The sequence below is a fragment of the Corythoichthys intestinalis genome, chromosome 4, assembly GCF_030265065.1.
Source record: "Corythoichthys intestinalis isolate RoL2023-P3 chromosome 4, ASM3026506v1, whole genome shotgun sequence".
NCBI classification, from domain to species: Eukaryota; Metazoa; Chordata; class Actinopteri; order Syngnathiformes; family Syngnathidae; genus Corythoichthys; species Corythoichthys intestinalis.
Window position 1 is genome coordinate 3,072,501 of NC_080398.1, and position 22,742 is coordinate 3,095,242.

Sequence of the window (22,742 nt, forward strand, 5' to 3'; positions counted from 1 at the left end):
TTACTTTTTTAAAGTAAGATTAACAACACTGTCAGTGAGTAAAAAGACATAACATGCCAACGCTGTCCAATTATGTACGTTTTAGGATCGACTTACCAACTTAGTGTTGCACCGATACTAATGTCGGTACCGATACGTCACTTAAAATGACGTCATCAGCATTGGCAAGTACCAAGACATCACGTGCCGATGCTGTGCCATAGGTACTTTTCAACATCTACTTTCTAACTGCTCTACAAGTAGTGTTGCACTTATACTAATATCGGTACCTATAAGGCATTAACATACAGTGGGGCAAATAAGTATTTAGTCAACCACCAATTGTGCATGTTCTCCTACTTGAAAAGCTTAGAGAGGCCTGTAATTGTCAACATGGGTAAACCTCAACCATGAGAGACAGAATGTGGAAAAAAACAGAAAATCACATTGTTTGATTTTTAAAGAATTTATTTCCAAATTAGAGTGGAAAATAAGTATTTGGTCACCTACAAACAAGCAAGATTTTTGGCTGTCAAAGAGGTCTAACTTCTTCTAACGAGGTCTAATGAGGCTCCACTCGTTACCTGTATTAATGGCACCTGTTTTAACTCATTATCGGTATAAAAGACACCTGTCCACAACCTCAGTCAGTCACACTCCAAACTCCACTGTGGCCAAGACAAAAGACATGTCGAAGGACACCAGAGACAAATTAGTAGACCTGGGAAGACTGAATCTGCAATAGGTAAAACGCTTTGTGTAAAGAATTATTAGAAAATGGATGACATACAAGACCACTGATTATCTCCCTCAAACTGGGGCTCCATGCAAGATCTCACCCCGTGGCGTCAAAATGATAACAAGAACGGTGAGCAAAAATCTCCGAACCACACGGGGAGGACCTAGTGAATGACCTACAGAGAGATGGGACCACAGTAACAACGCCGCCAGGGACTCAAATCCTGCACTGCCAGACATGTCCCCCTGCTGAAGCCATTACATGTCCAGGCCAGTCTGCGGTTGGCTAGAGAGCATTTGGATGATCCAGAAGAGGACTGGGAGAATGTGTTATGGTCAGATGAAACCAAAATAGAACTTTTTGGTAGAAACACAGGTTCTCGTGTTTGGAGGAGAAAGAATACTGAATTGCATCTGAAGAACACCATACCCACTGTGAAGCACAGGGGTGGAAACATCATGCTTTGGGGTTGTTTTTCTGCAAAGGGTCCGGGACGACTGATCTGTGTAAAGGAAAGAATGAATGGGGCCATGTATCGAGAGATTTTGAGTGAAAATCTTCTGTCAGCAAGGGCATTGAAGATGAGACGTGGCTGGGTCTTTCAGCATGACAATGATCCCAAACACACAGCCAGGGCAACAAAGGAGTGGCTTCGTAAGAAGCATTTCAAGGTCCTGGAGTGGGCTAGTCAGTCTCCAGATCTCAACCCCATAGAAAATCTGTGGAGGGAGTTGAAAGTCTGTGTTGCCCAACGACAGCCCAAAAACATCACTACTCTAGAGGAGATCTGCAAGGACGAATAGGGCAAAATACCAGCAACAGTGTGTGAAACGCTTGTGAAGAGTTACAGAAAAGGGTACATAACAAAGTATTGAGATGAACTTTTGGTATTGACCAAATACTTATTTTCCACCATGATTTGCGAATAAATTCTTTAAAAATCAAACAATGTGATTTTCTGTTGTTTTTTTCCCACATTTTGTCTCTCATGGTTGAGGTTTACCCATGTTGACAATTACAGGCCTCTGTAATATTTTCAAGTGGGACAACTTGCACAATTAGTGGTCGACTAAATACCAATTTGCCCCATTGTATCATTGGTATTGGCGAGTACTAACAAATAACAAGTCGATGCTGTGCAATGGACTAACTATTCAAAACCCATTCAACATCTACTTTCCAACTGCCTACAATAGTGTTGCACTGGTACTAGCATCAGTACCGATACAGCACTTAAATGACGTATGTCATCAGTACCCGCAAGTACTAAGAAATAACATGCCGAAGCTGTGCAATAGGTAGTTTTTAAGATCTCATTTACAACTGCCCTCAAGTAGTTTTGCACCGATACGATACCGAAACGGCACTAACTGATCGGTATTGGCGAGTACTAAAAAATATGTTTAATAATGTTGATGCTGTGCAAGAGACTATTCAAGATCTACTTTCCAACTGCCTTCAAGTAAATCTTGCACCGATACTAGCATCAGTGCCGATACAGCACTTAAACGTCATCAGTATCCGCGAGTACTAATAAAATAACCCACTGATATTGTGCAATATGCTTTAATTTACAACCCAAGATGGCCACCTGCTACGCACGCCGCTTTGGTGGTCCTTCCCAAGTTGATGATTGACACCCAATTTTGTGGAATTTAACACAAATAGGTGTCCAAATCTATTTGAAGTGGGAGGGTGGCACTGGATTAACATTTGTTCTAGAGATGTCCCGATCGATCGGGATGCCGATCGAACGATAGTAACAAAAAAATGCAATTAAGCCATAGTAAGATATCCGTGACTTTTTTACAGACACTATTTTTTCATTGTGACGAAATTTGTATAAAAGTTTAAAATATGCGAGTGAATAATTTTTCGAAGTTTTTTTTTTTTTTTTTAAAACGAAATATTAGACATCAATTAATGATTCTAAGCTAAAAATGACAGACATTATGAATAATAAATATTAGAGATGTCCCGATCGATCAGGTCCGATCACGTCATTTTCAAAGTATCGGGATCGGCAAAAAAATATCGGCCATGCCTTTTTCTAATATATATATTTTTTTTAATTAAGTCGTTTTCTAATTGTATTTAACGTTACAGACATAATATGTTACACTCATCCAGAGTCTTTAGTTCAGGCTTGAGGTAGGGTTATAAAATTTATTTATTTATAAATGTATCACGTGAAAATATTTAACGCAATTAATGCATGCTACACGACCCACTCATGCATTATCGCACTCAATCTGTAATGGCGCCGTTTTACCTATATAGATAGATAAAAGGCAGGTGAATTTTGGCAGCCTTTGGAGCCTTTTTTAATTAGCTAAAGTCTTACAATTCCTCTCCCTACGATTAGAAATATCATGGGAAGCAATGTGGGGAAGCAAGGTAGCAACTGATCTTTTTCTTAACACCTTATGATATTTCCCAACGCAGAGAAGATATATCAATTGGTAGCACTACACACAGTCATGGTTCCACTTCCCCTCATGCATTTGGGTTGAATGGCTGCAGTATCATTTACTGAAAGCTCAACAAATACACTAGATGGCAATATTTAGTCACAATATACAAAGTCACAAGTCTTTCTATCCGTGGATCCCTCTCAGAGAAAGAATGTTAATAATGTAAATGCCATCTTGAGGATTTATTGTCATAATAAACAAATACAGTACTTATGTACTGTGTGTTGAATATATATATTCGGGAAATATCGGGATCAGCAGATACTCAAACTAAAACGATCGGGATTGGATCGGGAGCAAAAAAACATGATCGGAACAACCCTAATTTGTTCATTGGACGTCTAGTGGTGTCTTTGGCATCACTGCTTTGAAATTATTATTTTTTTTTAAACTTGAAAAAATAAGATAGTCATAACTTAATTTTAATGTCTATGCATTGACTTACATGGGAACATTGCCCCTACCAACATGGCTGACCCCCAAACTGAGGTGCTCACCGACATACGCTATTGTTTAGCCACAACTGGATTCATTACCTTATTACTATTCATCCTTCACACAGCCGCTGGAAACAGAAATGTTGTTTAATACATCTGCAGGCGACCGGGAGATTGATTTTTGATCGATTAATGATTTTACTACCCTGTGCAGGTGTGCGCTGGTCCTAATGGGAAACTTAAATTCAACCAAAACTGAAAAGTTGCAAAGTGTTTCTTTAAAAGTAAAACTAAATACATTTTAAATACCTGACCTATTTCACCCCGATCACATGATTAGATCGGGGACATAAGTATTGGGACACCTAAACTAGTACTCCTATTTCCCTGCTATTGGTGTCATAGCGTCTACAAAGTCAAACTAGCATGTCAGCAGTCACCTGGCAGGAAAACCACAACTTAACCGTGACAAAACCTCGTGACGGTGCACTCTCAAGCCATCCCGCAGCGAAACATTTTTTTCCCATGATGACATTCACAGCCTGATTTGTTTATTTTACGCTTGTGAGTGATGACATCACGTTTTTAACCGAGCTCACGTTGCGACTACGCCGACCGTATATTGACCTCATTTATGTGTATGAAAAGCGTACCTGAAAGGATTCCGTGCATATTTGAGATTTTCAGACATCCAGTCCATCTGTTTGGCTTTAATATGTTTCTATCAGACAAGTTGGGTGGCGTCATTGCAGATGCGCTACTTTAAGAGGGGCGGTGCTTGCAAAGTCCAAGAAAAAGGGTCCTTCCTGTTTAGGCAAGAAGGTGGTGGGAATGACATTGTAGACGCCCGCCGGCACGTGGTCTGCTTCCATGTAGCAGAATCCGCACCTGAAAAAGAAAGAAATGATGTCATACAGAAAATACGTTTTTTTTTTGGGTCATACCTGTAATCTCCGCTGCTCCTCTTTGGTGTCGAATTCGAGGCGGAGTCGCTGGTGGTGGACACGGTGATCATCTCGAAGCCAACGCTGTATTGCCTGAAGAAGTACAAAATGGTTGCTTCTCTTATTTGTAACTCATGGAGCATGTTTTTATTGACAATTTTTATTCGGGCCCGAGCACCAACAGGCATGAGAGCAATGCAAACTTGCAAAGTATTTTTTTTTTTTCATAGCAAATAAAAATGGCCAATTTGGAGACCTTAACAGCACCATCACTACACAAACTTTGCACATACGTGCAGTTTGGCGTAAATTTCGATAATTTTGCGACCTTGCGAAAAAACATAACAAAATGACTCAGTGGCGACCCCTTGAAATTTTCAAAAAGGCCTCATCTATTAGGTTTTTCTAATGTAAAGTGATGAAATTTGGGGAGTCGATACCTTGTGCAAAACTGCTCCAAAAAGTCTCTTGCACCCATATTCCAAACCCAAAAGGAAATCGGGTAATTTGAACAGAATGTGAAACTTATAACGAGTTACAGGGTATACACAGTATCTGAGACATTGGCACCTAGGGAGTTCGTTGGATCCTCCACAAAATTGGTGAGACTGTTCAGGAGAAATATGACATCTTAAGTTTTCAAAATTGGTGAGACTGTTCAGGAAACATATGAGATCTTATCAAAATGGTGAGTTGTCATTCCGGCCTTCATTCAGGCCTGACCTGGTTGCCAATCCCGGCCAATGTTTTGATAACGCGCCAAATTCAGTAAATTACTAATAACTCCCTGATACAATGTTGTCGTTTTCATATCTATTCAATTCAATTTTCTGGCATGTATGAGAGTTATCCCAGCCTGAACACGACTGCATTGAACTATTACCCATTAGGTCTGGCGCCGCCTGCTGGGAACAGGATGTGCCCTTTTTTACTAGGTAGGCTCCTCCTCCAAGGGTAAAACATTAAGTGACCTGCATCCGGGGAGCCTTAAGACATGTGTTCAGGTGTCTGATTAAAAATATTGAGGTTTCGTTGAAGCGAAGGGGTCCAAATAGGAAAGTGAAAAAGACTGTTACCATTTTGTCTCACCACAAATTTTGAATAGTCATAACTTGGCAGACATACAGCATATCTGCACCAAACTTCATGTGCTTGGTGAGAGTCGTACCCTACCCTGAAGGGTCCTATAGGGGTCATTTGCATGGACTCTACAGCGCCAACTAGTGGCGACAGAAAGGACTTTTCAAAGAGGCTTGTCCGATTAGTTTTTTACAATGAAGAACGAGGAAATTTAGGGAGTTGATACCTCGTCCAAAACTGCTCCAAAAAGTCTCTCGCACCCATATTCCAAACCAAGGTAATCGAGTATTTTGGATTGAATGTGAAATTTATAAAGAGTTACAGGGTGCATATCTGAGACTTTGGCACCTAGGGAGTTAGTTGGATCCTCCTCAAAATTGATGAGACTGTTCATGAGACATATGATATCTTAAGTTATGAAAAAAGGTGAGTTTTCATTCACGAGCATGACCTGGGCAGGGTGCCAAAATCGGCCATTGTTTTAACAACACGCCAAATTTAGTAAATGACTAATAACTCCCCGATACAAGGTTCAGTCTTTTTCATATCTCGCATGTATGAGAGGTTTCCCAGCCTGAACACGACTGAATTGAAATATTACCCATTAAGTCTGGTGCCGCCTGCTGGGAACAGTAAACACCCTTTTTATTAGTCAGGCTCCTCCTCCCAAAAAAAAAAAAAAAAAAAATCAATTGACCTCAATTTTGCATCCGGGGAGCCTTAAGACATGTGTTCAGGTGCCTGATGAAAAATATTGAGGTCTTGTTGAAGCGAAGGGGTCCAAACAGGAAAGTGAAAATGACTGTCGCCATTTTGTCTCGCCACAAATTTCGAACAGTTATAACTTGGCAAATATACAACATATCTGCGCCAAACTTCCCATGCTTGGTGAGAGTCATACCCTGAAGAGTTCTATAGGGGTCATTTGCATCAACCCTAAAGCACCCACTAATGGCAACAGAAAGTCACTCGTTTTACTTATACATGTCCAGTTCTTTTAAGTTTGGTCATTGTAGTTACAAGACCTTTGGTAATACCCAATTTTAAGGCCCATGTCCACGTGTCTCTCTCTGTTACCGTGACTGTCCTTTGTTTGCCATTAAAATGAAGTATATTTCTTCAGGGACTGTCTTATAGAGCCACAAAATTTAGCACACTTGGTCGAATTGGCCCAATTAGAAGATTCATTTTGGTTTTGAATAAGAGTGTGGCCGCACAGCTCAGTAGTGCCTCCTTTTTGTAGGACCCTCTTCAATAGGGTTTTTTTTCTCCTAGGTGTGTATTTGTATTTCTAATCCCAAAAAAAGAGGCGAACTTGGAGCATGTTCGGTTCTCATGAGATGATGAGAGCGGGGCGATCTGCCACCACCCTCACCTGTATTCCGTCCGAGTTGCGCCAAACTGCGAGGCCCGTTCAGTCCTGCTTGCAGGCCTAGTTATTTTTATTATTTACATTTTTAAATATTTAAAAATTAAAAAAAAAAAACCTAGGTATTCTTATTTTATTCATTTACGGTAATCTGAATTTTTAGAAAATGGAAAAACTGTAAATATTCCTTTTTATTTCATTTTAAAAAATAATATAATATTTAATTAATTCTTAATTACTACATTATTATTATACAAAGTTATTATAATTAATGCTGCAATTTTTATTTTATTATTTTAAATTTTATTAATTCATTCAAAAGCTGTTTTGAATAAAAGCAAAAATGAGGGGAAAAAAACAATATTCGTTTTTTATACGATTCAAAACATTTTTAATTAATTTTTTTTATTAATAAAAAGGTTAAAAAAAAAAAAAAGCGGAAAGTCATGTAAACATTGTTTGTTTTCACATTTGATTTCTAGGGATTTCTGACTGATAATGAATCAAACTAAAATTTAGTTAAATTGTATTTCGACGTCTATCGCCGTCAATGCCACTGAAACATAATTATTCACCGGCAATTGAAACAGACGGGACGATATGTCTCGATGAAGACGTGTTACATGACTTTGTCATCTTTTGTCCCCGACAGGACACAATTCTAATACATTTCACACCCTATTTGTGCAAAAGACAAACAGCGCTCTAAATTATCCGTCACGTCTGGCGACTGCGGCTCGTTAGAAGTGTAGCTTGATTTGATTGGTTTTGGCGTCTGCTGCGTTGATGGATTTTTTGTTTGTCTTCACATTCTTCTTTGACTTGTTTTTTAAAGAATATTTTGTTTGGTACAATTTGAGTTTACAGTGGACATCAAGTCATAAGTTAGCATTAGCTGAGAAACGTTTTAGTAGTTGATTAAAGAGGGAAATTGATATTGAAAACACTCATTGACAGCAATAACTGTCCAATCCGTCCAATAAGCTAACATGCTAATATGATACATTGGCATTGACTGGTTTTATGTCCTGCTCCACAAAGGTTTTTAAGCAGTGTCTAAATGCATCACGTGCATAGCTACCATCAATGATGGAACCAGCAGCCATATTGAAAACATTTTGAACTTTAGCTAACTCTGATGGTTCACATTGGGAATTTTTTTAAAATCATAAAGCGGAAAATGAATTTAGAAATCGAATTTTAAGTGTTCACAGAAGACAAACGACGTTATTGTAACACAACGCAAATAAATGACTCCAATAATTTATGGGAAACGAGCACCCTCATAAAAGCGCTGCTTTGTCTATACACTCATTCCCAAACCGTAAAAATTGCTCGTGCGCGTGGTTAATTCTCATTTATTTACCACAAAAAATGCGCTAGACGGCAGGAGTTCCAATTGATCTGTTTACAAATCTTCTACTCGACACTTTAGTCGGCGTTGTTAGGTTATGTAAATTGAATGCACAGTACAATTGTATTATTGCGGGCAGCCAGGCGGCAGAAAATGCCAGCGCGGAAACAACAAAGCCACAAGATCACTTATGTAAATGCGCATGACGGCGGTGTGAAATGGACTGTGGGATGGATTATTTGGACGTTGTGTGTGATAAAGATGCTAAAGATAAATGATTCAGCAGTTTTAGGCACATGTTTGGGTCACCAAGTGCAAAACTGACGTGGACTTTGAATCAGCTAGCAGCTAGCTAGCGGTCAATGGTCATGTTTTAGCGCCATATACAACGCTAGACGTCCAAATTCATTTGGACTAAGAGGGCTAGCAGAAAATTAATATTCATTCACTTCAAGCCTGCCTAGTGAAAATGGATTGGACACCTATCGCCATCAATGGTAGCCAATGAGTTTTTGGTCTTTAAAAAAAAAAAAAACATATATGAGCGATTATTATATTATTCTTGCAAATTATTACCGTAATTTTCGCACTATAAGGTGCACCTGACTATAAGGCGCCACCCGCCTTATTGACCGAAAATTATGGTACTGTCCGCCGTAGTCGACGCCAACAACAACAGAACATGAAATGAGAAAGTAAAGCTTCCCACACTGCTCTGTCACTCTCGTGTCAGTCACACGGTGCGTTCAAGGACCAGCATGCAAAACGCAACCGCCACATTAGAACCCAATTCATTACATTTTTATTATGATTATATTATTATTCGGATTTTATTTATTTGTTTTGTTATGTGTAATTGCTATTTGTAATCGTACCTGCCTACCATACCTACCTTATTAAGGATTTAACGTAGATTTGTGGGCAGTGGAACGAATTCATCGAATTATAATTTATTCTTATGGGGAAGTCCTGCTCGACATACGAACATTTCGACTTTGTGTCTTATTACAATTGTTCCTTTGTACTACATAGAATTCTAGAACTGGGAATCTTTGGGCACCTAACGATTCGATTACGATTACGATTCAGAGGCTCCGAATCGATTATAAAACGATTATTGATGCACCCCCTCTCCTTTTTTTTGTTTTTGTTTTGTACATTAGTTCCAAAATTGTTCAAAAATCCTCTTAGGCTAAACCAAACTACTATTTTAGTATCAAGTTAACATATAACAGTAAACAAATGTACAAAAATAACTGTAAATAAAATACTCTAGTCCCCATTCTGTATTAGCAGCTTTAAACGACATTCAATTAATTTAATGTAGTGAATCAACCGTTACAGTTGTTAAAATTGCTCCCGTTATTCCATAATTTCCCTTCTGTCTACTTTTGACATGTCAAAGTTTTAAAACTGTTTCATCATTTATAGATAGATTCAAGACAAAATTTTGCTGATTTAGGAGTATTTTAGCTAAAAAGTTAATTAAGTTCGCTACAACAGAGCCTTCTCGAAAAGTGTACTGCTTTAAGATGGCGGCTGTTTACTAACGCCGGCAAGTCTGTCATTTCGCATCTCTGTTCAATAATACATGTGCTAACACCGCCGTCATCTGTCATTTTGAATCTAGTTCTCCATACATATGATATCTACTGTAGCCGTATGTTTGTAGCAACTAGCAGCTGGGCGTTGTTTGTAGCCGCTGTCGGCCCGAGTCAGGTATGATTGTTTGTTTTTTATATCTAGCGGCATGAGTTGAACATGATATTTACTCTCGGTCTGTTCCTCATCGCGTCCCAAAGACCGTGCTGACTGTGTTTTACTTCCGCTTTACCTGGTATAATTCAATAATCGGAATTTGGATGTTTGTGAATCGTTCTCGAATCGGAAATTTCGCACGCCTCTATAGAATTCTATAACAGAACAACTAAAAATTACATTTTTAAATCCGATCTTTATCAACTGATTTCGATCAAGGACATCCCTAGTTAGGAAGATAGATTCTAACCTGGAACCTCGAAGTTCTATTAGTAGAGGACCGGGCCGCTCCAGTTGCAACTGGTAGATGGGATTGTTCTTGTACGTGTCCTTATAGTTGCCGCAACCGCCGGCGCTCACACCTTTCCATTGTCCGTTAATCTGAGAGGTACACACAATTATCAATCCACGTAAATCCATTGGAAAAAAAGCACGAGGGGAAAAAAACCCACAAAAACAAAAATTACACAATAATTAAAACACAAAATGTCAAAACCACACACAAACACAACGACACAAGTAACCAACACACATTTAAACACACAAAAAGACAAAACCGAAAAAACTACGCAAAAAAAGCATAAAAACCAACTTGAAATACGAACACACACGGAAGAGGTCAAATGGACTTACAAACTTTCCTATTATAGCACAAAAAATTTCAAAGCACAAACACACAAAAACATAAACAAAAAAATTTAAATCCAAAATGCATGCACAAAAAGAAAATCATGCATTAAACAAACTACGACACAAAGGAAAAAAAAAACAAAAAAGACACACAAATAAATTAGGGCTGTCAAACGATTAAAATTTTTAATCGAGTTAATTACGGCTTAAAAATTAATTAATCACAATTAATTGCTATTCAAACCATCTATAAAATATGCTATATTTTTCAGTAAATTATTGTTGGAATGGAAAGATAAGACACAAGACGGATATATATTTTCAACATACGGTACAAAAGTACTGTATTTGTTATTATAGCAATAAATCAACAAGATGGCGTTAACATTATGTTAAAGCGATCCATGGATAGAAAGACGTGTAGTTCTTAAAAGATAAATATTAGTACAAATTATAGAAATTTTATATTAAAACCTCTCTTAATGTTGTACTTTTAATAAAATTTGTAAAATTTTAATTTAAAAAAATAACCTAGTAGCTCGCCATTGTTGATGTCAATAATTACACAGTGCTCATGGTGCTGAAACCCATAAAGTCACACCCAAGCGCCAGCAGAGGGCGACAAAACACCAAAAAACACAAGTAACAAGTGGACTGTGCTGTCATTTTAATCTGTTTGAGCGGGGCATGTGCGTTAAATGCGTCAAATATCTTAACGTGATTAATTTAAAAACTTAATTGTCGCCTGTTAACGCGATAACTTGGACAGCCCTAAAATAAATACATACAAAAAGAGGCAAAAGAACAAAAACACAATTTTCGTATAACTGCACACAAAACCTCACAGCGCTCAAACAGCCAAAACACACACACACCCCCCGCAAAAATCACAAACACAAAGAAAAAGCACAAACATACAAAAACACTTTAAACATATAGAAGCTACAAAAAATTTAAAATCCAAAACGCATGCACAAAAAGACACATCGCAGGACATATCAAACAAACTATGACACACACGAAAAAAACAACCAACCCCCCCACCCCCCTCCAAAATACACGTAAAAGCCAAAACCACCCAAAACATAATATATACGCACAGACAACAAAAATGTGAAAAAAAACACACATTTCAATACACAACACAAAAAAAAAAAAGCTTTTGTAAAAACTCAAAAAACACTCTCACAAATGTATACAAAATGACTCAAAAAGCAAACACACACAGAAAAGGACAAAAACAGAAACACCCAATTTTCAGACAACTGCACACCAACACTCACATAAAGCATAAATAGACAAAAAAAACTTTCATACACATGCTAAAAAGGAAAAAAATAGTGACACAAATTGTAAACACCCACACACACACACAAAAAAAAGCCCACACAAAATACATACAACCCCCGAAAACCTGGACCCAAACACGTACTGTCCATCCATTTGTGGGTGTTTTGGTGATGACGTACCCTTTTGGTGTGTGTGAAGGGATTTGGGATTTTGGAGAAGTTGAATTTGCAACCGGAGTACACCTGTGAAAAGAACACACACACAAAAATTACCATAATTTCTGGACAATAAACCACTACTTTTTTCTTTGCGTCTAAACCCAGTGGCTTTTATTACATAGCAACTTATGTATGGATTTTTTGGGAGAAACAAGCTTCATGTTTTCTCATTAAAAAAATGAAGGATGATATTGCCCCGAGGGGGTGCAGTCTTCTGAAGGAATGTATTTTCACATTATCAGGTATAATTATTAGGGATCCAGCTATCGATTATTTTAGTCATCGATTATACTCGTGCTGCAACGATTAATCGATTAACTCGAGTAATTCGATTAGAAAAAAACATTCAAATGAATTTTTGCTGTTTCAGGCATTTGTTTAATTAAAATGGCGTTGTAATCGTTTTGAAAGTGTTTGCATTTAGTTTTATTGATTTGGGTGGATACGCTGCCCTCTAGTGGCAACCGATAGTATGACACAACTCATTTCACGTGGCTGAATCCAGCTGCTCCCTGTTAAGACCAACATAAGCTAAGTTTTTGTTTGAGCTAATGGTCTTTAAATGCATTTGTGATTTAGTTTGCAGGTTTATTTGCCTTTTTTTGTGGGAGTATGTGTCTGAACCATTTGTTAAGAGCACTGAAAAAAAAAAGCATCTTATAGCATTTATGCTAGTGGACTTTGGCTATACAAGTTAGCCAATTGTTATTTTGTTGAAGTTAAATCCTCATTTATTTATTTTTTTAATACCGTTTGAGGCTCAGCTCAGGTATTTTAATTTTTTAATGTTATCCGATTTCTTGCTTATTGGAACAAACTAGTTCATTGATTAATCGACTACTAAAATAATCGATAGCTGCAGGCCTAATTAATCTATCAACTAGTTAGTTCGAATAATCGAGTAATCAGATTAGGAAGATTTAATGCGTTGCAGAATAAATTTTAGGAGATGTAAAACCAAGGCTTGCAAAGATTGTATTGTTATTTAATGCTGTATTGAAAGTGCAAAGTAAAATTCCCTAATTTTTCTTCAAACTCAGCAGAATTGCTCTTTCATTTAAAACAAAATGAAAATACCTGAGCTTGCCCTCAAACGATATAAAAAAATAATAATAATTGAGGATCTAAGTACAACAAAAAAACAATTGGCTAACTTGCATAGCAAAAGTCTGCTAGCTCAAATGCTAAAAAATGCTGATTTTTTTTTTTTTTTTACAATGCTCTTAACAACTCTGGTCTGTACGGCTTAATAGTCAGGTGCGTTTTATAGTGCGGAAATTACGCTACTTGTGATTCATATTAGCAATTAGCATCATAACACATTTTACTTCACTAACAGCAATTTTGGCTTGGTGAAAAAAGTAGACAAAACAAAAGAAAAACCTCTCCGTTACACAAGGGACACACTTCGCAAATCTCGGAATTTTTCAGCGTGAATAAAAGTTCAGAAGCAAAAACAACAAAGCACAAGTAGAGCAGAACAAATGTCATCGGACAAGGAGGATTTGTGAGTTTTCGCATCATCTCTGTTCAGAACATAAATTCCCCCTCCCGCTTTTTTGCACAATGAATTTAGCATCGGTCTGATTTATTTTCGGAAATATTTTCCGCCTCGACCGATTGGAAGAAGTTGACCATTCCAAAAATCCCAATGGTGATTTCCCCCTTTTAGATGTTTAATCGTGACTTCACATTCAAATGGGTTTCTTTGGAAAAAAATGATCATTCGTGATATGGACGAAACATGAGGTGACATCTTCTGATCTCAGTTTTGTTTGCTCCACCTCAGTGTTGTTTCCGTCATAAGCCCCTTTCAGACTTACATCCCGGTAAATTTCCATGTAAGGTTGACGCGGGATTTACCCGTGTCATTATGGTTCCCTATAAGCTGCGCACGGGACCGATCGCGCACTGCTTGCACATATTCAGCGCACAAGAAAATAATATGCAGCGCACAAAATAAAATTCAACAGAAACGTATAATAACATTACACTTACTTTAAAGTGCATGTGACACGAAAAAGCATGTTTATTTCATAATACACGCGGTATTTTATGCTCCTGCATGAAATGGACCGTTTGGATGTGGGTGGAAGCAATCGCTATATTTTAGGGCTGCAGCTATCTATATTTTAGTAATCGAGTAATCGACTGAAAATTCTATATATTAATCAAGTAATCGGATCAAACAAATATATTTTTAGGTGAAGAGCAATTATAAATATACATGAAAAAACAAGACATTTCATCTAATCTTGAACCATTTTCAGTCAATGAATGTAATGAATATAATGCAATGAAAAATTAAGTGTTCAAATGCAAAATTTTCAATCTCAAATATTTTTTTCGCATTCAAAAACTTTCTATGATTGAAATTTTTCTTTTTTTGATTGAAGTGAATTTTCTTTTGAAAATCTATATTTTTTGAAGCAACTTATTTTTGATTGAAAAATAAAGAGAAAAATGTCCTAGCCAAAATGTGGCCCAAACGCTAATCAACCCCAATCAAAAAATGCTTCAATCAAATGGTAAATGGTGTTTAAAAAAAAATGACTTCAACTAAAAAAATAAAAAATAAAAATAAATCAAAGAAAAATAGATTTCACGTGCATTTTTTGTTGTTGAGTTTTTTGATTTTCAAATTTATTTTTGCATTCAAACACATTTTTTTTTGATTGAAGTGACTTTTTTTGGTTGAAAATATATATTTTGATTGAAGCTTTTGATTGAACTTTTTTTTTTTTTTGGTATAATTGAAGCAACTTTTTTTGGGATTGAATGATAAAGACACAAATTTACCTCCATATGGCTCCACCCAATACAACCCGATACAATTTTTGACTGGGGTAACAACATTGGCACGACACCGGCGGGCATACCAAATTCAATGGATGACGATATTGGCGAAAAATATTGTCTAAGCAGCCTGATTTAGAATTCCCCTCATGAATGATGGGAAACAAAAAACGCTCATTGTCAACTTATTATTTTAAATATTTTTGTAAGTTTAATGATGACACTGCGTTTTGGGGTCATCAACATATTGTGCCCCAACTCCCAGGCCCAAAAGTCAAACTCCGCCTATGCAGCTGTCCTTTATCCATGTCAGACAAGAGTTTGCTCCTCAGTCATAAGGCGACAGTCTAGCCAGACTCAACGCTGCCACCAGAGGGCAGTGTTTCCTCCATCACTAAACAAAATACAATACCTCTGGATTTATTGGATTATTATTCTCAGATGTAGAGGTACTTAATAAAGGGTGAATTCCGTCTAGGAACGGAACTCGTTCGTAACCCGGGGACTACCTGTATAAGTCGCACTTGAGTATAAGTCGTATTTTTGGGGGAAATTTGATAAAACACCAAGAACAGACATGTCATCTTGAAAGGCCATTTATAATAAAAATAAAATAGAGAACAGGTTGAATAAATATACGGTTGCTAACATTACATTTTCTTTTGGGTGCCATTTTGTTAAACCCTTGGGTTAGTAACCCATAGTTTGAACATTTTTTCAATCAATTGTTGTTCATCATGCTTGCGTTGTCTCCATGCATATTAAAATAGCACTTATAAAAAAATGTCATACCTCCTGAAAAATCTCGACAACATTTTGCATTAGCATAAACGCATTGGCTGCTTTTGACTTTTATCAAATGGAAGGCCTTGGTGGCACGTCCTACCCTCAGCGTGTAGTTGATGGTATTCTGCTTCTCGTACTGCGACACTACCAGCGTGAAGGTGTGCGACCCGCCGTTGGTCAGACGGATTTTTGTCAGGTAGTGAGGGCTGTTGATCCGAATTCCATCAATGTAAGGAGGCGGCTCGGCTGGATAGGTGGACAAAGAATTATTAGGCATAATCTTATCTATGTGATCTGATGATAAGTGTCCTTTTTATGCCAACCTGGATAGTAAACCTTCTTTCCGTCGGTCTTGTAAACAACCAGCGTGATGAACTCTCGGTTTTGCGCAAAGTCCTCCTAAAAGGTGGAAGACAAATCTCATGATACGTTCTGATCTAAATATGACCTTCATTGAGCCGACCTTGTCCGTGATGTGTCTCGAAAGCAGCACCCATACGGCAGCACCCCCTGCTGGACATTGCACCTCAAGCTTGTACTGCGGGTTGTTGGCCAAACTGTAAACATCCTTGACCGGGCCTTGGTTTCCATCCCAGCTACTGCATGACATAAACGCCACAAGATAAGTAAGCGTGCGGAGAAAGGACTACAATTGTTGTTTTTGGACGCAAACCTGTGGATGCAGGTGGATTCTTTGAAGAGGGCGGGGTTCCAACTCAGGTAAATTACATCATAGTACTGACATAAATCTTCCCAGGCGATCCAAAACACACCTGTAAAGATTTTATGATTTTAAATAATTAATTATAATTGATGGAAAGTAGTTAAAATGACAATTTAAAATGGAAGTAAAAAAATATTTGGGATGCTTATTTTTTTAAATATATTTACTTGCTAATTTTGCATTATTATTAGTCTATTATTGATATTCATTTATGTATTTAAAATTTTTTAAATTTTAAATTTTTGTTTTTTTATTTATACTAGGGCTGTCAAAATTATTGCGTTAACGGGCGTTAGTTAATTTTTAAAATTAATCACGTTAAAATATTTGACGCAATTTACGCAGATGCCCCGCTCAGACAAATTTCAATGACAGTACAGTGAAACGCTCACTTGTTGTGTTTTATGGAGTTTTGCCGCCCTCTGCTGGCACTTGGGTGCGACTGATTTTATAGGCTTCAGCACCCATGAGCATTGTGTAAGTAATTATTGACATCAACAATGGCGGGCTACTAGTTTATTTTTTGATTGAAAATTTTACAATCCATTCCAACAATAATTTACAGAAAAATATGGCATATTTTAGAGATGGTTTGAATTGCGATTAATTCATTTTTAAGCTGTAATTAACTCGATTAAAAATTTTAATCGTTTGACAGCCCTAATTTATACATTTATCTATTTAAATTTTTATTTATTTACTACTTATTTCAACAGTTATTTCAATTAATTTCAATGTATTTTATTTTGTTTTTTATACATTTCAATTGCTTTTTAATCATGTCAACTATTATTTACTTGTTTCCATTTTTATTCATTTCAACAAGTATATTAACATTTATTTTCTTATACATTTAATTTGCATTTATGTATTTTTTTTTAATTATAAATTTTTATTTTTATATTTTTTCCCGGTAAATATTTGTTTCTATTTTTGTATATTTTAATTGTTATTTATTTAAATGTTTAATCATTCAAATTTTTATTCAGTCCAACGCTTACTTAATTAAAAAATGATTAATCTTAACTTTATTTATGTCATCACTCATGCCCACCTTTTTTTATTATAATTTTCATTACTTTATTACCACTTTTAATTTTTTATACATTTATTTCAATTTCCATTTATTGTTTTCAACTGTTATTTTGTTTTTTTTTTTCAAATTTAATTACTCATTTTTACTCATCTCAATATATATATATATATTTTTTAACTTTATTTACCTATTTATTAAACATCATATATAGTATTTTAAAAATTTATTTATTTATTAAACTTTTTTTTTCATATAGTTTTTTTTTTTTTTTAAATCCATTTCAACATTTATTTATTTAACTTATTAGAAATTTGTCCACTCCTGGTCCTCCATATGTTTCAACTCCAGCCTAATATTTGATCTGTTAGTAGCAGTCAGTACCGTTATCAAACTTCTGGGCCGTCTTGGGATCAAAATTGAGGTACTTGAGAAGCTCTGGCGTCCAATTCTTCTCGTCGCGCTCGCTGTAGCGCCCCTTCCAGCGCAAGTGGCTCCACGGGTTCTTCAGCTGAAGGAACCTCATGTTCTGCAAGAAGCGGATGGTCACGAAAAAGACCTCTGCGGAGATCCGACGTGAGGGCTAGCGAACCTTGTATTCCCTGATGTCGAGGACGGCGTAGGCGTGAGTTGGCACCAAGCCCCAGTGCTCCCCTTCTTCTTCAGTCATCACGCCGGTCGCTGTGGTGATGAGGACGTCGCCCCTGTGGAACCTTCGAACACACCAAAAATCTCAATTTACTAAGAAAAACTGATTGGCTGTCATTGACGACAATATAGGTCCAATATATTTTGATTCCCAGTCAAAATGGATTGGACATCCATCGCCGTCAATGGTAGACAAAGAGTTTATAAACCAAGTTCACCTTTGGAAGAGCATGCGGAAAGTGTCGTCTTTGCTAAAGGACTGATTGTCTGAGTGCATGGCGATGCGTTCGGGGATCCAACCGGTGAGTGCGTGAAGATCGATGTTCTACATGGATTAAAGTGAAAAAAAAAAATCATTTGACTGAAACTTTTTTTTCCACATTCCCAAACTTAAGGAATATCAACCTGTTGGACATTTATAATGAAGTTTTCAGTGTAAATATATTTCAATAACAAGAAAATGTGCTTTTGCAGACCAATTGCATCAATCGAATGCTCGCCTTCAGCATCAAACTTGGAAGAGTTTATCACGTTCGCTCTGTTTCACGATTTCTTGAGGTGGACCAGAACCTTCCTTCATGACTCCCAACTAGGCGTGTGCCGTTTACCGGTTTCAAGGTTTACTGTGCTATGAGAACATCACTGTTTCAAAACCACTAACATTTTCCATCATAACGTAGTATGGGATGAACAAATTTTTTTTTTATGCCCAAAAAAATGCAGCGAGAAATCCGTGGCTTGGAGTGGCAGCGCACACCCCTCCCCCTCCGGATGTCACTAATCCCCCCCACCCAAAAAAAGAAAAAGTCGCTAGTATGGGAGTACTTCGGCTACCGTAAAGAGACAGACGTTCACGGCTTAGAGGAGGAAGGACAGCCGACGTGCAAGACATGCTTGCAGAGGGTGGTTGCCAGGGGAAGCAACACCTCCAACAATTGACGTGACACTCATCTGTAGAGTTGGGCATCGAGCATCTACGGGATCCGGGACCAACACTCCGATGCTCCCGGAACTGTTTGAATTTTGACATTTCGATTCCATGTTTCGGTGCCCTGACCGCCAAACGGAAAAAAATAGCTGCCGAAAACCACGAAGAAGAAGCCACATAAAGCGTGTGTTTGTGCATTGCAGCTTGATTTCAACCATGGACACGGTGTGGCGGCGCTCAATAGTCAAAAGCTCAATTTCACAAAGAAAAATGACCAGTCAGCTCAGTGCAATACTTGCAACACAGCTATATCATGCAAAGGTGGCTGCACGACCAATATGATTAAACACCTCCGGCTTCATGGAATACAAGTGCCGAATAGTGCGTACCTAAGTGCCGCGTATTTGACACAATGCGCCGGTTCCCTAACCAGTCAAAACCAGGTAATTAAAACACTAAATTACATCTGTCTTCTGCTGCCCCCGCGACCTGACCCCGGATTAAGCGGTAGATGACGGATGGATAGAATAGTCCTAAACATAAGTCGTGTTATTACATCTGGCTAATGTAGCTATATAAGCAGCTACGTATTTTACGTAGCCCGTTGCCTCCTCCATTAAAATCAACAGTATTAAAAGCTTTCTTTTGTTTTCGAATCAGTTTTACAAATAAAACCAGAGACTCTCTGATGAAGGAGGAAGTAGTCACCGAAACATGTCAGGTAAATAAAACTTACTTATAACTTAAAACAATTGTCTGTGATAAAAGAAAAATTCTCCTAATCTGTAAATGTGGACAAAATGAACTCAAGACAACTATGGATAGGAAGTGGAGCTAGCATCTAACATCTATTTTTGTTTTATATCTATGTGTGCTTGTCATTGATAATGAATCATATGTGTTCAGAGAAATAATATGCCCACACATTAGCAAAGATGACTGAATAACAGACATCTTGGACAACTTTTTTTACGGGGAAAAGGCCACCTGCTGAGCCAGAAGAGGAGCCTACAACTAAGTCCATTCTGCATCATATGTGGCTAAAGGCTAGCAAACGAGGCAATAAAAGCGACTGCACTGAGACCATCATACCTCGTAGCGTTGCTAAAGACAAGAAACCTTTCACGTTTGAGCGTATTTCATGATTCAACATATGGTGAGTTACATTTTTCCTGCACTTAATGTTCGTTTTAAGCCCCGACGTGTTTATATTTTCTGCCACATATCGCTGGTCCGTGAAAAGAAGGCCAACATTACACCGGTCTGTGGTGCGAAAAAGGTTTGGGACCTCTGGTATACATGATTCAGTAAACTAAAATAAAAAATATGCATGTTTAGGGATGATAAAGACCTAGATTGCAGAAATATTTAATTTTCCTTGGTTCTCATTGTGTGCGCACCTTGGCCATTGGCAGAGAAATACTGACAGTAACACAAAATAGTAGCAGAATAAAACTTGGCAGTGTACAAAGAGCAAATGCTTTGCTCTAATTTGCGTCTATTCTGAGAGATAAAAAACTGCGACGTGATACAGATTTTCTGTAGCGCGTCTATTAGCATTAAGCTAACATGTATTTTATGTGTCATTTTCTTAGTTGTTTATTTTTTGCTTTAAAGTTGAATTGGAGTTTAATAAACACCTAGAAAACCATCAAGATTGGATTTGCACCTTTGATCGATTAAAAATGATCACTGAAAATGACCTAAATCTACAACTTTATCAACTAACAGGCCTACACACAAAAACAAAACGAGCCACCTACCGAGTTGGATCCTGGGAAGTCGTACCCTCCCATCACCTTCATGTAAGCCTTCTCTATGAGAGATACCCACAGTTCGTTCCTGTTGCTGGAGTATGAGCATAGCAACTCCCCGCTGCGGTCCACCGGCAGAAGGTCATCAATGATCACCTGGGTGAAGCGACACACTGACGTTGTCCCTTTCCGTCTTTTTATTTTGTGCGTTCGTCGACATTACCTTCCTGGGAACGCCGTTGATGTGCAGCTTGACCATGTACTTCCCGCACGGATTGTACTCGGGTTCTCCACGTCGGTTCTGAGGGTAAATGATGCTAAAACGCAACAGCATGCCACGTCAGGATGTGTATTTTGGTAGCTTGTCACTTCATGTTTGCTGTCCTCTACTACCTGGTGATTAGCTTCTTGTTGTAGCGTCTCTCGTAGGCGGCGCTGATGGCGAGCGAGGCCACGAAGGAACAGTCGGACACCACCGTCTGCATGTCAAAGCGATTTTTTTTTAGGTTAAAGTAAAGGCATTGAGTGCGATGGAAAGAGCATAGTCAGTGCCGACCTGCTTTATGCTGAAGCTGGATACAGACATGATCATGGTGGGACTGTTGCAGAACTCATCGGGTCGCACCCAGCGGGAGAAGATGGCTTTCTGCTTAGGCGACAGAGCTAGCGTGCCCATTTTGTCTCTGGTGAAAATAATTTTTAGCGATTAAAAAAAAAGATGTTCCGACTTTGAACAGAGGCTGAAGATTTGACTTACGAGAACGGCACGGGAAAGGCAAAGCGCTCCTTGAGGTCCACGCTCATGAAGGGAACGAAGGAGATCCCATTGATTGTCGACGTGCTCCTGTAAACATAGCGGGGATATTAACGGCAGAAAAAAATGACTGAAAGAGGAGAACATGTCGAACAAATATAAGGGTGGAATAATATGTAGAAGAATAAAGCACTCATAAGGCTATAAGGAAAAGCTAAAAAAAAAAAAAAAAAAAAAAAAAAAAAAAGAATATATGAAACATATATACAGGTAGTCGCCTGGTTATGACATACTCGACTTACGCGATATCGACTTTACGACGCCATAGTCTCGTCCGCCATTTTGTCTCCAGTTGTTTTTACGCATAAACAGTACCTCATTGTACTTCACAGTATCTTATTTTTTACTTTATTAAAATGACGTGTTCTGTCCTCAGTAAACATGAAATTGTTCAGCTTGGCAGACACCAAATAAGGCAATTGTGCTTTTTGTAGCGTTTTACTTCCTTCACTTTTGAACATTTGTAATGCTGTAACACACATATGAACATTTATGTTCAAAACGACACACATTTTAACAATGAAACACTTGACATAAAACAGTAGGGGATCAAACGTCCATCTAGTCTGATCAATATGTAAATTTAATAGATTAAGTTAGCCCAATTTGCCTAACAAAAGTATGCTAGCTTAAATGCTACGAATGCTAACATATTTACAATTCTAATCAGGGTTGTTCGGATCATGTTTTTTTGCTCCCGATCCGATCCCGATCGTTTTAGTTTGAGTATCTGCCGATCCCGATATTTCCCGATCCAATTGCTTTTTTTTTGCTCCCGATTCAATTCCAATCATTCTCGATAATTTTTCCCGATCATATACATTTTGGCAATGCATTAAGAAAAAAATGAATAAAACTCAGACGAATATATACATTCAACATACAGTACATAAGTACTGTATTTGTTTATTATGACAATAAATCCTCAAGATGGCATTTACATTATTAACATTCTTTCTGTGAGAGGGATCCAGGGATAGAAAGACT

The 22,742-nt window shown here is 37.7% G+C and overlaps 1 protein-coding gene across 1 annotated transcript in view; it reads right to left on the minus strand.

Moving 5' to 3' along the window:
- Positions 1-480: 480 nt before the first annotated feature.
- Positions 481-22,742, minus strand: part of LOC130915209 (calpain-7-like) — a 39,623-nt gene continuing 17,361 nt past the window's right edge. The window contains exons 7-22 of the mRNA XM_057835075.1: positions 21,699-21,785; positions 21,498-21,624; positions 21,335-21,420; positions 21,165-21,258; positions 20,951-21,097; positions 18,478-18,584; positions 18,204-18,324; positions 17,996-18,140; positions 16,528-16,627; positions 16,318-16,453; positions 16,178-16,253; positions 15,955-16,100; positions 12,234-12,296; positions 10,385-10,515; positions 4,574-4,666; positions 481-4,517 (exon numbers count right to left, since the gene is read on the minus strand). Coding sequence (XP_057691058.1) covers positions 4,373-4,517; positions 4,574-4,666; positions 10,385-10,515; positions 12,234-12,296; positions 15,955-16,100; positions 16,178-16,253; positions 16,318-16,453; positions 16,528-16,627; positions 17,996-18,140; positions 18,204-18,324; positions 18,478-18,584; positions 20,951-21,097; positions 21,165-21,258; positions 21,335-21,420; positions 21,498-21,624; positions 21,699-21,785 — 1,804 coding nt within the window. The 3' untranslated portion in view covers positions 481-4,372. The remainder of the gene's footprint in view (positions 4,518-4,573; positions 4,667-10,384; positions 10,516-12,233; positions 12,297-15,954; positions 16,101-16,177; positions 16,254-16,317; positions 16,454-16,527; positions 16,628-17,995; positions 18,141-18,203; positions 18,325-18,477; positions 18,585-20,950; positions 21,098-21,164; positions 21,259-21,334; positions 21,421-21,497; positions 21,625-21,698; positions 21,786-22,742) is intronic.